This window comes from Chelonia mydas, chromosome 1 (assembly GCF_015237465.2).
Source record: "Chelonia mydas isolate rCheMyd1 chromosome 1, rCheMyd1.pri.v2, whole genome shotgun sequence".
Taxonomy (NCBI): domain Eukaryota; kingdom Metazoa; phylum Chordata; order Testudines; family Cheloniidae; genus Chelonia; species Chelonia mydas.
In genome coordinates this window covers 183,844,286-183,860,071 of record NC_057849.1, presented here as the reverse complement: position 1 = coordinate 183,860,071, position 15,786 = coordinate 183,844,286, and the positions used below count along the sequence as shown (strand labels likewise).

The window sequence follows — 15,786 nt, the reverse complement described above, 5'->3', positions numbered from 1 at the left end:
CTAAGGGAGACAGAGAGATATATAAATGAGACTTTCGGGGACACAGTAGAGCAGTCCCATCCCACAGTCGGAGAGCCTCTGTGCTTTTGAAGAGGATGAAAGTATTGAGGAAGGAGAATACTGAGCTGGAGCAGAGGAAAATAATCCCATAGTTGGGACCCTCCTTCCAGATGACGTCATGATAGCCTCAGTGCAAGAGGATATCTCCCTGGGGGAGGGGACTGCTATTGTTACAAAGAGACAGTTAATAGCAATGGCAGATTTGATTATTAGAAATATATACTCTTGAGTTTGTGATGACCATGGGAACTACGGGTGTGAAGGTTGTAGACCTCTCAAGACCTCTAGATAGACTTATGAGCAGTGTTGGGTCATTTACAGCTGCATAATTGCTAGCCTGAGCGTCTGACATTGAGTTCTGTGTCTCTCACTTGATTCCTGACACACTTCCATCTTGTCCCAGTATATAAATCCAAATGAAGAGATAGCTACTGAGAGCTGGAAATGAGCTTCTTGCTAAGTATATACTCAGGTTTAACAATCCCCACCTACAGTTCGTAACAATGTGTGTGGTTTTTGTAGTGTTGCTACTTGTCACAAGATTTCCAGGGTCATTCTGCCATTTTAGTGGTGAGCCTGAAATGTGCAGCAGGTCCCAAAATATCAGACATGGCAATGTTCCGTCATAGCATGGGCCTTTTTTTTTTTTTTTGACTCAGTGTAACAATGTTGTGATGTGGGCATACAGTTTTGTGGTGTGGTGTGGTAATGATCACGCTGTCATGGTATGAGTTAGTCTCGGAGCAGCTGGGAAATGCATCATCTCTAAGATTGTGACTTGTGTGAGTACAATGTGGTGGGAGTCTGACCAAAGGAATGATTTGTTGATATCAATAGGCTACTGAACTGGGAGAGAAGAACAGGCTTTGATTAGGGAATACTACAGTACTTTACATCTATTGAATTTTGTTCTAACTTATGGCTGTTCAAGGGAGGCTGCCAGATACACTTGGATGTGTATTAGAAGCTTGAAAATAATTTCTCTGCCTGATGGTTTTCCTGATTTAAACAACAAGGAGTCCGTTGGCACCTTAAAGACTAACAGATTTATTTGGGCATAAGTTTTCGTGGGTAAAAGACCCACTTCTTCAGATGCATGGAGTGAAAATTACAAATGAAGGCATAAATATATATTGGCACATGAAGAGAAGGGACTTACCTTACAAGTGGAGAACCAATGTTGAAGGCCAGTTCAGGGTGGATGTGGTCCACTCCCAATGATTGATGAGAAGGTGTCAATACCAAGAGAGGGAAAATTGCTTTTGTAGTGATCCAGCCACTCCTAGTCCCTATTCAAGCCCAAATTGATGGTGTTAAGGTTGCAAATGAATTGTAGCTCTCCAGTTTCTCTTTGAAGTCTGTTTCTGAAGTTTTGTTGTTGAAGAATGGCTACTTTTAAATCTGTTATTGAATGTCCAGGGAGACTGAAGTGTTCTCCTGCTGGCTTTTGTATGTTACCTTTCCTGATGTCTGGTTTGTGTCCATTTATCTTTTCATGTAGAGACTGTCCGGTTTGGCCAATGTACATGGCAGAGGGGCATTGCTGGCACATATCACTTTAATAGATGTGCAGGTGAATGAGCCCCTGATGGTGTGGCTGGTGTGGTTGGGTCCTATGATGGTGTCGCTAGAGTAGATATGGGGACAGAGAAGGCAACAAGGTTTGTTATAGGGATTGGTTGTTACAGGGTTTGTTACTCGCACAGATACAGACATCATCTTCCTCTCCAAGTGCAAACAGATGGACATCATACCAAATAGACGGAAGGTAAAAAATCCATTGCAATCGACAAACTACACTGACTATGGTGAGAGATTGTGCCACACACACTCAAAGAAACTGAGGAACAACCTGATCAGCATCCTGTACAGCAAACAGAAGATCAAGAATGAATTCTCAAAATCAACCTTCCTCACAAACTTCCACGTGACTGGACTTTACAAAAACAAGACAAGCCATTTACAATGTACACTTTACTTCTCTACAGAGGAAAAAGGACAGTAAACTATCTAAACTTCTACATGCCACAGGGGGCTACAACAGTGTTATCCTTAATTCACCCAACAATATTGTTAATCTATCCAACCACACAATTAGCCCGGCAGAAGAGTCTGTCCTATCTCAGGGACTCTCTTTCTGCCTCACCACCCCCACGCACATAATACAGTTCTGCAGTAATCTGGAAGCCTACTTTCGCTGTCTCCGACTCAAAGAATATTTTCAACACACCACTGAACAGAGCACTGACCTACAGGAACCCTCCTACCAATACTACAAGAAGAAGAATTCTGCGTGGACTCCTTCTGACGGTCAAAATGACGGACTGGACTTCTACATAGAGTGCTTCTGCAGACGTGCACAGGCTGAAATTGTGAACAAACAGCATCCCTTGCTCCACAACCTCAGCTGTACAGAACACAATGCCATCCACAGCCTCAGAAACAATTCTGACATTATAATCAAAGAGGAGATGCTGTAGTCATCATAAACAGGTCAGATTATGAGCAGGAGGCTGCCAGGCAACTCTCCAACACCACATTCTACAGGCTACTATCCCCTAATCCCACTGAGGAGTACCAAAAGAAACTACACCATCTGCTCAAGAAACTCTCTGCAACAGCCTGGGAACAAATCTACACAGACACACCCCTAGAGCCTCGACCAGGGGTATTCTATTTGCTGCCCAAGATCCATAAACCTGGAAGTCCTGGACGGCCCATCATCTCAGGCATTGGCACTCTTACAGCAGGATTATCTGGCTGTTTGGACTTTCTCCTCAGACCCTACGCTACCAGCACTCCTATCTATGTTCGAGACACTGCCAACTTCCTGAGGAAACTACAGTGCGTTGATGATCTTCCTGAATACACCATCCTGGCCACCAAGGATGTAGAAGCTCTCTGCACGAATATTCCACACGAGGATGGACTACAAACTGTCAGGAACAGTATCCCTGATGAGGCCACGGCACACCTGGTGACTGAGCTTTGTGACTTTGTCCTCACCCACAACCATTTCAGATTTGGGGACAACTTATACCTTCAAGTCAGCGGCACTGCCATAGCCCCACAGTATGCCAACATTTTTGTGGCTGACTTAGAACAACGCTTCCTCAGCTATTGTCTCCTAGTGGCTCTCCTCTACTTATGCTACACTGATGACATCATCATCATATGAACCCACGGGAAGGAGGCCCTTTAAGAATTCCACATGGATTTCAACAATTTCCACCCCACCATCAACCTCAGCCTGGACTAGTCCACACAAGAGATCCACCTCCTGGACACTACAGTGCAAATAAGTGATGGTCACATAAACACCACCCTATACTGGAAACCTACTGACCGCCATACTTACCTACATGCCTCCAGCTTCCATCCAGGACACATCACATGATTCATTGGCTACAGCCAAGCCCTAAGATACAACCGCAATTGCTCCAATCCCTCAGACAGAGACAAACACCTACAAGATCTCTATGAAGCATTCTTAAAACTACAGTAGCCACCTGGGCAAGTGAGGAAACAGATTGACAGAGCGAGACGGGTACCCAGAAGTCACCTACTACAGGATAGGCCCAACAAGGAAAATAACAGAACACCACCTGACATCACATACAGGCCCCAGCTAAAACCTCGCCAGCACATTATCAACGACCTACAACCTATCCTGGAAAATGATCCCCCACTCTCACAGGACCTGGGAGGCAGGCCAGTCCTCGCTTACAGGCAGCCCTCCAATCTGAAGCAAATACTCACCAGCAACTACACACCACACCACAGAAACAGTAACCCAGGAACCAATCCCTCTAACAAACCATATTGCCTTCTCTGTCCCCATGTCTACTCTAGCATCACCATCATAGGACCCAACCATACCAGCCACACCATCAGGGGCTCATTCACCTGCACATTTATGAATGTGATATGTGCCAGCAATGCCCCTCTGCCATGTACCTTGGCCAAACCGGACAGTCTCTATGTAGAAGTATAAATGGACACAAATGAGATATCAGAAATGGTAACATACAAAAGCCAGTAGGAGAACACTTCAATCTCCCTGGACATTCAATAACAGATTTAAAAGTAGTCATCCTGCAAGAAAAAAACTTCAAAAACAGATTTCAAAGAGAAACTGCAGAGTTACAATTCATTTGCAACCTTAACACCATCAGTTTGGGCTTGAATAGAGATTGGGAGTGGCTGGCTCACTACAAAGCAATTTTCCCTCTCTTCGTATTGACACCTCCTCATCAATTATTGGGAGTGGACCACATCCACCCTGATTGAATTGGCCTTCAGCATTGGTTCTCCAATTGTAAGGTAAGTCCCTTCTCTTCATGTGCCAATATATATTTATGCCTTCATCTGTAATTTTCACTCCATGCAACTGAAGAAGTGGGATTTTTACCCACAAAAGCTTATGCCCAAATAAATCTGTTAGTCTTTAAGGTGCCACCGGACTACTCATTGTTTTTGTGGATACGTTTCCCCTAGGAGTCAGTTCCTGAGTCAGGAATAGATCCCAACAGTCCTAACTCTGTCACCAGCTCTAACCAATAGACAGCCCCCAACAGTGGCTCACTTTGTATAGTACAATGAATTAATAAAAATGAGAGAACATACAACTTGATACTCCTGGGAGAATTCTGCGACAAAAAATTACAAATTCTGCACACAATATTTTAAAATTCTGCAAATTTTATTTGTCAAAATAACTACATAATCATGCTAGTTTCAATTATTTTGGTAATTTATTTCAAAATACCTGTCAGCAAGTATGTCTGTAACAATACAGACACACACAAATTCCACCAGGAGTAGAGAGTTAAAGAAACCCCTGTGACAACCCAGCTTCTGTTTCTTTGCCCTTCCCCCACCCCCCAAAGCCCAGCTGGGGGGCCAGACACCCACAACCCCTCCGCCCCCAAGTCCATGCATACGGTACTACAAACATTTAATATCCACTTGATCCCTGATATATTCCATTTATTCATCTGATAATTCAGTACAAACAGGAAGTGAGGAAAAACCTACCACAAGTTTTTGTAACAGGGAAGGCAATTAGGCCCAAGTCCAAAACCTGCTGAAGTTGATGAGAAACCTTCTGTTGACTTCATTGGGATAGGACTCTTTCTTATGAAAATCTATATAATTTTCATTTTGGAGGTTGCAGTGAAGTGGGAGAAGGAAACATTTTTGGTGACACCGTCTCAAATCAAGTTTATTAATAACATTTTCTTGAAATTTGTCATGAAAGGTTGTCTGTAGTTCCAAAGGAACAATGTACTTATATTTTTTATTTTATTGTAGCAATGTGTTTGTGTGTATGGTGTCTTGAAGCTATTTTATGTAGCAACTTTACTTAACTTCTGCATTCTGTCTCTTCGTGTTGAGGTTGGATGGTTTTGATTTTGGTTTTGGTTTTCATGGTATGGCACTTAAAAGTGAAAATGGAAACAAGAGCAGTTTGAAGGAAGCTAATCTTATTTTAGTCTTTCTTTTTAGTATGAGATTTTTTTATGTGCTTTCTGCATTCGTAAAATATAAAATTTTGTTCTGAATTCTGGAACATTTGATAGTGTGGTTTATATCTGTTAAATGAAGGTGAGATGGTTTGTGAATAGGGCTCAATGAGTTGAGAGAAACTGTGTGAGACGTTACCTTTGTAGAAGTTGAAGGTAATGCATATGTGGTTTAATCCAGCAACTGAAATGCTACTGTGGAGAGAGAAATGAGTTTGGCAGTGCACCTACACATCTGATGTATTAATACCAGAGTATTTGCACCTGTTAACCTAAAGAGTTAAATACAAAGGTATTCTTTACTTATGGACACTCTTTCCTGAAATACTGTGTAGAAGTATCCTCCCTTTCTCACAAGATTATGCTGTAGATCATATAACGCTCCCCATGTTTTAACTCCTTGCATCATAAATGGGGCTTTCCCCAGTATTAATTTTGTTTGAGTAAGGTGGTTTCGTTAACATACAAAGGTCACTTTCAAAGAATTCTTCAGTACTTCATCATGCTTGTAATAGGGAAGATTTTTTTACAAAGGTTACAAGTATAACATAGTTGCCAATGTTTCAAAATATTTTCCTGAGAGAACTTTTAGAGCTGCTGTGAGCTGGGCTGGGGCAGTTATTTCCATGTCCTGGAGAATCATAGACTTTAAGGTCAGACGGGACCATTATGATCGTCTAGTCCAAACTCCTGCACAACGCAGGCCACAGAATCTCACCCACCCACTCCTGTAACAAACCTCTAACCTATGTCTGAGCTATTGAAGTCCTCAAATCATGGTTTAAAGACTTGAAGGTGCAGAAAATCCTCCAGCAAGTGACCTGGGCCCCATGAGGAAGCCAAAAACCCCCCAGGGCCTATGCCAATCTGTCCTGGAGGATATAATGTCTTCTGCAGTTTCCACGATATGCTATGCATCCGATGAAGTGAGCTGTAGCTCACGAGAGCTCATGCTCAAATAAACTGGTTAGTCTCTAAGGTGCCACAAGTACTCCTTTTCTTTGTCCTGGAGGAAAATTCCTTCCCGACCCCAAATATGGTAATCAGCTAAACCCTGAGCATGTGGGCAAGACTCACCAGCCAGATACCCAGGAAAGAATTCTCTGTAGTAACTCAGATCCCGCCCCATCTAACATCCCATAACAGGCCATTGGGCACATTTACTGCTAATAGTCAAAGATCAGTTAATTGCCAAGATTAGGCTATCCCATCATACCATCCCCTCCATAAACTTATCAAGCTTAGACTTGAAGCCAGATGTGTCTTTTGAGAATTGTAGGTGACTTTAATTTAGATATCTCGGCTTGCAAAACTCTGAAGGGAATGGGAGTTCAGCTAAGCAGCCAGAACACATGGAGACCCTGTCCTAAGACAGTCAACCTCCTCTTCTCCAGTGCTCCCCTCTCCATGCGCGCGCGCGCACACACACACACTCTTGAGAGAGAGAGAGAGGAGCCAGGTGGTCCAGGCTTTTTTCTTGGGAGTTGGGGAGACTGGGTTTTTTCCTTTGTGTGTTCCCCTTTGTTGTGTGGTTGCTGGTGAGTATTTGCTTCAGGTTGGGGGGCTGTCTGTAAGCGAGGACTGGCCTGTCCTAAAGTTGTTTGAGGGTTGGAGCCCTTTCGGCTCCTAACAACTGTCAAGCAAGTTTCCTTGACTCTTAACACAGACATGACCATGCTAGATCAGACCAGTGGTCCATCTAGTCCAGTATCCTGGCTCTGATTGGTACCAGATACTTAAGAGGAAAGTTCAAGGAAAACACTGATATAGGGAGTTGTGGAATAACTTGCCCACAGGACAAATTTCTTCCCAGTCCCCATTAGTTAAAGGTTGATTAATACCCTGATTTCATTTCCCTTCCATAAATTTAGGGTTTTTTTTTTAAAATATTGTAACTCTGAATATCGTTGTTATCCATATAAACATCCAGTCCTCTTTAAATCTTGCTAAGCTGTTGGCCTCAGTGTTATCTTGTTGCAATGAGTTCCACAGGCTAGTTGTGCATTCTGTGAAACTCTGAACTGTAATTACCCAATGGTGTAGGTTTAGAAGCGCTCCATAAGCCTCTGACGCAATAAAATATTTTTTTTCAAATTGGAGGCACAGCTAGGAATATAGCAAAAATATTTTTTAAATTGTATTAGCTGGTCATGTTACACCCGACCATCAGCTAACATGATTTTAAGTATTAAACTGTATCTACATTAGGTGCTAAGTGGTATTTCAGATGCTGTTAACTCCTTTTTTAAAAGCACCTTTTTTTCTTCTCAGTTCCTCATCTAGACAGACAGAGTTTAGCATGGCTGTCAGTCTCTCTTCAGGTAAAGAATTGAATTGAGAAAATAGGATTGTTGCTGACTTTGTGGCTAGGTGGAGAAACCTCAGCAGCAGCTGCCTGTGCTCAGTCTATTGTTATGAGTCTCACTTTCATTAGCCCTGAAATTAACTACTGAAATATTGAAATAAAGCACACACGCGCGTGCACACCCCCCCCCTCCCCCGCATAAATTGTCCTGCCTCTTCAGAGGAATGGAGGGCGGCAAAGGAAGATAAATGACATTTCATAATAAGGACATTGTCTTTGAATCTCATTTTGTGTTTTGGAGTGTTCAAGCTGAAAGCCCTTTCAAAGCTATCTAAGGATGGGTAACGTAGATTGTCCTCATTTTCATGATGCTTGGCAAACTTTTTTCTCATCATGTGCAATACCTCTAATAGTGCTACATGGTACTAGTTAGCAGAGGGAAGCAGTTTCCTGGAGGTGTAAGTTGAACAAGCAGTCGCATACCAAGAACAGTGAGTCAGGCCTGGTCTACACTAGGGTGCAGGATCGATCTAAGATACGCAACTTCAGCTACAAGAATAGCGTAGCTGAAGTCGACGTATCTTAGATCGACTTAGAATCACTTACTTCGTGTCCTCGCTGCTCCCCCGTCGACTCTGCTTCCACCTCTTGCCCTGGTGGAATTCCGGAGTCGACGGCAGAGCAATCAGGGATCAATTTATCGCGTCTACACTAGACGCGATAAATTGATCCCTGATAGATCGATCACTACCCACCGATCTGGCGGGTAGTGTAGATGTGGCCTCAGTGACAGTACATTCATAAGGCCTGTATCACAATTGAGGTCTTTGTGAAAAACATGTCACTAGAAACTCTTTATAACTGTACCTTCTTGGTTCATTAAGTTTATATCCTCTTTATGACTGCATGGAAGTAAACATTAATGTTAGATTTTTGTGTTTGGTTTGTGCATCTTCCAACTCTTAGGCCATGTCTTCACTGAGGGGAAAAGAGGGTGTGTTTTTGCATCAAGAAAACAATCTCCATGTATATTCTGGTGAAGGCACAGGTAATTTTTAGCTGGATGTAGCTAGTGAGGTCAACTCTATACCCCGACCTAGAGTTTTCCTTGACTAGCTACATCAAACTAAAAACGCTAAAGTCCCTGGTCTCCACTAGGATTTTGCATTGAGTTATCTAACTTGATGCAAAAATGCGTCTCTTTTGCAATGAAGATATGGCTTCCTTATTTGTGAAGTAGTACTATGTATGCTCTACAGATTTCATCCTTGTACCTCATTTTCAAATAACTGTTATGATCTTTATCTAGAGTCAATAGAGCCAAAAGATGTGTTACCAAAATAAGCTAAAAATAACATTAGGTGAAAAGATTTGAATTGAAGTGAGTCCTAATTACTTGATTTTTTTCTGGATCTTTTGAAGGGAACATTCAAATTCTTGATTAAAAAAAAAATCCACAGTTTTGCAGTATATTTCTCTGTTCAATATTTAGGGCCAGATTTTCAACAGAATTTAGGTGACTAAAGATTCAGGTAGGTACCTAGAAGAATATTCAGCACCTAACCTGCCTACACACCTAACTTCCTATTTGAAATCCATGGAAGTTGCATGCCTGACCTGCTTATGTGCTTTTGAAAGTCCCACTAGACACCTATCTGCATTTTTAGGAGCCTAAATATCTTAGCAAATCTGGTCATTAGCGTCAAACCAACAGCCGCTGATGTCAATGGACACTACACTGTCCTGGCAAACCATTAGATCATGCTTCCTCGACAAATATCAACTCCTAGGAAAGTTTATTATCCAAATCAAAAAACTAAATTACTGATAAATGTTCACATTAAAATTAGACCAGAACCTCAGAGAGGTTAAAAACTGAAACGGACAAAGAAGGGTCCCAAGTAGCATGCCAACAAGGTACAACTAGGCTGTTTTGAGTAACTATAACTACCTCTCTCCTAGGTTTTTGCTGAGCCTTCCATCAGTCTGTTTGCACTGGAATGTTGCGAGGGCAGAGAGTTGCACTTCAAAGAAGCTGTCAGTTCTGTTCTAAACAAGGACCTTCACTTTTACACCCAGTCCGTATGGGTGAGAAGCGGTTTGTAAGTATGGTAGAAATATTTCAGAGACAGCATTTGTGTTCTCCTTCCACTTGCCTTCCTATATGATGAGTTTGCTATATTTTTTGGGGTTGTGTGTGACAAGTAAAACAGGAGTATCGCAAAATTTGGGGGAAATCAACATTGGAACTCATTTGTACCTAGACCTGAACCAAATACAAATGTGATCGAGTCAGTAAATCAAACTTCCTGCTACAAGAATCTGCCTTTTTATCTGCTTAAAAGAACAAAGAGTGAACAATAAGGTGTTGAGCAGGACAAACCCAGGAGCAAAAAGTAAAGCATTTTTAGACTGCCATGAGAAGCATCTTGCATCCATGAAGTGACCCTTTCTTCACTGCCCCTGCTTCTCCTCACCCTCAGAAAACTCCAGATACCCTCTGTCCTGGCTGTGCTTTGCAGCCTGGATTCAAAAGCCTCCACCAGCCCCCTTTTTGCACGGAGTCCCATGTAGCCATCAAGTTGTGCTGGAGATTGCTGATTGCGAATCTTAGCAGCCATTGAGTATGCAGCATATATCTTCCTTTTTTATTTTTTAAGTTAATCTTCAGCTCATCTTCCTGTTTACTCTCCATATTCATATGACTGAGCTGCCTTTGTACAGTTTAACATCACCATTACAGACCCCTAAAGTGAATTCAAAAAAATTAATTTAGACCTCTATTTTTCCTTCACTACCATGTGTGATGTACATTTATATGCTTTTATGCAGTATTTTAAAAATAACACTTCTATACCTGTCCTGATCCCATACAGTCACCAGAGAGAATTGTAACTTATACAGAGTAACCGTATATGTGGGACCCCTGTGATACCAGTGCTGAGTATCCTTCATCTTTTTATTCTGTGTTTGTACAAGACGTAGTACAAGGGGACCTGATCCCTCACTAGGCAGCATGGTTATACGATGAATAAATAATGATAGAACTGTCTGGTGTCGTAAGGCTTTTCCCACCCTTCTAGTGGCTCTGTTGTCTGAAGCAGACTTAGCAGTAGCTGTGAGCAATCAGGGCTAAGTATAGTGGCCTTTGTATAAAGTTGCTCCCCACTTCAAACAAATGACATTTTTAAAGTGCTTTTTACAGAAAAATTAAGGTACAGGTAAGGATGAGTGAAATCCTCACCCTCTGTGACCCACCTGTGATCCAGCCATGTCCATGTCTTTGATCCTCTGAGTTCACTTTGAGGGTTATCTTCGTATGGCCTGAAGCACTTACAGTACCATGACAGCATTGGGAGTGGCATTGGGTTGGCCTCATTGAAATGCACAGCCTTATTCTTCACATAACCAGTTTTTGCAAAGGTGGTTAATGATTGAACTTACTTTCTGGGTAATTTAAGTGGGTATTACCAGTGGCTGTAGACCTGTGGGTGAGTGTAAACTGCCTCAAACAGCTTTGCCGGTGTGCTTTCCCTCTGGTTTCAACATCACTGCCATTCCAGTCCTGAGCCCTTACTAAAGAGAGATTGTTTGCTCTTGTTGCGTGGTAGCTTAGAGGCCAGTGACAAACAGCAGCAAGATTTGAGGTTGAGAATAACAAATTAATTTTCCTTGTGACCTAATCCAGTTTTAGTCTGAGACCTTTGGAGAGGAAAGGCTAGTGTTGTGTGCGTTTGCCACCTAGCTGCTAACATTTCATTTTAAATGTGAACATGCACATATTCCTGCCTCCTTGGAGTTAGTACGGTTTGCCATGGACCAGCACAGAGGAGTGTCCTTTCTCTTAAGGATCTGCTTGGAGGGGATGTCTGTGGGCTTTCTCTGCCTCACATTGGGATGAGGGTGGGAGATATTAAATCCTCCACCTTAACAGGATTGGCTGGGATGGGAGGCCAGGGCCCATACAAGGGAGAAACTGGGTGAGGGAGTAAGGAGCACTAACCTTCCCTCTCACTATCGCTGGCCAAGTTAACAAGGCTCTCTGCATCTGGGAGGAGTCAGCGCAGGTATGGAAAAGTCCTGAGGGAATCTCCCCCAGGGCCAGTTCAGGGTTGGAAAGAAATTTCCCCACCTCCATAGCAGTTTTGGCTGAGCTGCTGATGGTTTTTCACCTTTTTCTGAGCATCTTGCAATATCTCTGGGTCAGGATTGAGGGAATAGGTGTTGGACAATTGTAGGTCTTTCATTGGGATTCTTTCTGGGTGGTCCAGGAAGGGCTTGTTTGTCTCAACTAAGAGTCCATGCAGCAAGATTTAGGGTTTTCTTGTCCTGTTGTCCCAAAATGCAAGGTCAGCTTTGGGCAAATAAAGAGGCTAAAGACAACTACAAGTCTGTGTATATGGGGTTGGGATTTTACTGTCATGCACAGGCCTAAGACACTAAGGGAAGAAGGCTAGGTAGGGATTGCAGCTTGGAGGGGCCATATCCCTGAGTGGCTGGGCATGGACATGCCTATTGACCTTAAAGGCTTTGGTTGAAAGGAAACCATAAGGATTGTGGGCTGCTGGGTACCAGTTTTGGTTATCTTTTGAGTTAAGTTTTACTGTGATTTAAAAGACTAGATGATCATAATGGTCCCTTCTGTCCTAAATATCTATGAATCTATGAAAAGTTAGGTAAAACTGCAGCAGATGCCTTTAAACCATAAAAGCAATAAGAGTTTTATTGGCAACACACCCACAGTTGACGCTAACATTATCTTCATATTAAACTTTGATCAGCTATTAGGACTCTTTCAGGTGTGCCAGGTCACAGAAGGTCATCCTAGCTATTTGTGCTAACAAAATGCTCAGAGTAGGTCTACACTACAAACTTGCATCAGCACCACTGCAGCTGCACCACGGTAGTGCTTCTGGTGAAGATGCTCTAAGCTCTCCTGTCAGCTTAATAACTCCACTTCCACAAGAAGTGGTAGCTATGTCGGTGGGAGAAGCTCTCTCGCCGACAAAGCACTGTCTAACCCAGCGCTTAGGTTGGTGTAATTACGTTGCTCGGGGGGTGTGGATTATTCACGCTCCTTAGCGACGTAGTTATACCAAAGTAATTCTGTAGTGAAGATCAGGGGTCAGTCTAAATGACTCTTCCTAGGTTTATTTCCAAGAACAAGACACAGATATGTCTCTGCAGCTGAGTGTGGCAAATATGTAAGTCCATTGCAAGACAATGGGTTGAAAAAGCTTAAGTCTGTGTTCTCTTAATCCTATTTGAATGCGCACCTTTGTTTGTGCATTCCTTTGGCTGAGGTCTGTGTCACCTGAGTGACAGGACTGACCGCACTGCACTAATTTCCTCAGGTGTTGTGTGAGCACAGAGTTGTAGCATCAGGTTCTCTATTGAATACCAAGGGTAAGCGCTGTGTTTTTATGGCTGCAATTCACATTCTCTTGTTTATTGAAGACAGGAGCAGTTCAACACTTGTCTTTTTATTATTACAAAAATATTTTCTTTCCCTCTCTCCTTTTATGCACTAGAACAATGCTTTGGTAATAGACACTGCATTTACACTGAGACTATTGGGCACTGCTAAGACTGAAGCTCTTACCCCCAAGTGTGCAGTGATTTTGCCCAAAAGCATTTCAAAAAAATAAAATTGCCAGCAATACGGTAAATTAAAAAGGAAGGAATTTATAACTGTTGTCAGTCTTATTAAATAGCTGTTAGTCAGGACTTACAGGACCCCTTTGAGGCTTATACACAAATGTGCACTGCCTGTGAGTAAAGTATGCATGATCAGAAGAACTTTCTCCAAAGTCACACAGTGAGAGAGGCAAACGATGGACACTAGAACTCCCATCACATTTCAAGCAAATAAAATAGGAAATGTAGTAAAAATAGTGCATGCTTTATGCTCAGATGTGCTCATGAGAAGAGCATGGAGGAGTCACAGTCCACAAAAGAACATCCCTTAGATACAAATCCAAGATGTGAATATCTCTGATGCTCAAAGATACAGCTTGCAAGCAACTCTGTAATGTGTGTAGACTGGATGGTGTACAGTGGAGGAGCAATTTGTGTGTTGCTCTTGGTATATTTTGAAGATTGTATTCTAGTACAGGTATAAATGATATCCGTGATGTGTTATGCTTCTACAGTTAGTAATACTGTGATTGAAAAGATGTTTTTACTATATAAAATCCTGTTGTAGCAGTTTGTAACTTTCTGAAAATTAGTTAGGATTAAATTTCTCATACCTGTTCTTGGTCCTGTAGTGCAGTTTGGTATAACCTTGTTTGGCTCTTCTGTAGTTCGTTTCACATGTTGACATAGTTGTATGAGATCCTGTTTTGCCCTCTGATAACTAAACTTTGTGGCAGTGTAGTGTGCGGCAAAGCCTTTCTCGGTGCTTCATGGGGTGACCTGTGTAGTTTGCTTTTGCAATGCAGCAATCCCACACACATGCCCGTTAAACCTGTAGACACCATCCATGTCTACAGAGGGATTTTTTTTAATCTTCATGTGACCAGGTCAAAAGTTTAAAGTAGTTTCCAGGTTTCATCTTAATATTAGGGAATACAAAATAGATCTTGATATAGAAGAAAGCTCTTAAGCCACTTTAGGCACTCTACATATTTGGCATAGTAATATAAATAAAGTGTAGTACTTCCATGGAAAGCCTTTGGGTTTAAAAATATTGTATTAAATATTATTTGTGTAGCTTTGTTTTGCCATATTTAGAGTCTAGCATCTTAGGGGTTTGTTTTCTATCTTTATTCAGGTGGATTGCATATGAAGGAGGAAATTTCTCAGGAAAACAAATTCTGCTAGAACCCAGCAAGATTTCAAACTGGACTGAATTCAGTGGCTGGAGCGTAATTGGCTCCCTTCGTCCTATGAAGCAGGTACCATAGGAAAAAGTGTTTTGGGAATAAGCCCTTTTTCACTTCTTTAAACAAATAATTTAATACATAAGTATCAGCTGAGAAATCTGACCAAATACTGATCCTGTTGAGGCTAATGAGAGTTCTGCCATTGATTTCAATGGGACCAGTATTTTATCCCTGAAGTTGGGTCCTGGTGTGGGCTAATAGGCCCTATCAAAAGTCACTGAAGTCCAGGAGAGCTTTCCATTGACTGCAGTGAGCATTGGATTGGGCCTATAGAGAGGAATAGACTTGTTTAAAGACTTCAAATTATAGAGAGTCCACCAATTACTTTAGTTTAAACCTGAAAGGGACCCAGGCTCTTTTCTACTGTGAGAATTTTTTAGTAACTTTATAAAAATGGAGAGTTTATTAAAGCTTTTAACTCAGTGTCTCCTTTAGGTTCTGCACTGTTTTCAGTTTTCACTGTATAATAATAATTAATAAGCAAAACAAACCTGTATTGGCCTATAAACAACTTAAATTGAAGTGATGGAACTATTTCCCCTGATGGATTTTATTGTATTTTTTACATTTAATGAGGCATACGGGGTAATTTTTAGCAATAGATTCACTTTGGAAATCGTTCCAGTGAGCCAGGATGATCTGAGAACTGGATTAACACAGAAGATTTTATTCATAGGTTTTTGTCAAGATTTAGAGAAGTGATTTAGGGGATCAGGATTTTATGTTCTGAAATAGAAGAATACCAGAGACCATTATGAATGTTATCTGGAATACTTGGGAACTGGTAACCCAACTAGTGATCCATTGTAGCTTCATGTTGGCTACAAATGAGCCTGCTAATTGAGTCAAGACAATTATTGCTAATTTTTCAAAAAACAAGGGTCAGTATTGTCCTAGTATCCAGGCTTTTCGCAGTTTATACTCTGGGTATTTCTTGTATTTGGTCAGTTTAAAAGTATGTTTCTGAGCTCAGGCACAGTTAAAACGTTTTCTTAACATTTGAATAATA

General features: G+C 41.7%; 1 protein-coding gene across 2 annotated transcripts in view; it reads left to right on the top strand.

Moving 5' to 3' along the window:
• CRYBG3 (crystallin beta-gamma domain containing 3) overlaps nucleotides 1-15,786 on the top strand; it is a 124,013-nt gene that overhangs the window by 97,214 nt on the left and 11,013 nt on the right. Inside the window, exons 18-19 of one of the 2 annotated variants that reach the window (XM_027820012.3) lie at nucleotides 9,853-9,992; nucleotides 14,666-14,789. In XM_027820012.3, the coding sequence (XP_027675813.2) occupies nucleotides 9,853-9,992; nucleotides 14,666-14,789 (264 nt within the window). Of the gene's footprint in view, nucleotides 1-9,852; nucleotides 9,993-14,665; nucleotides 14,790-15,786 lie in introns of those variants that run through there. The other variant, XR_006288032.1, reaches the window with a different exon arrangement.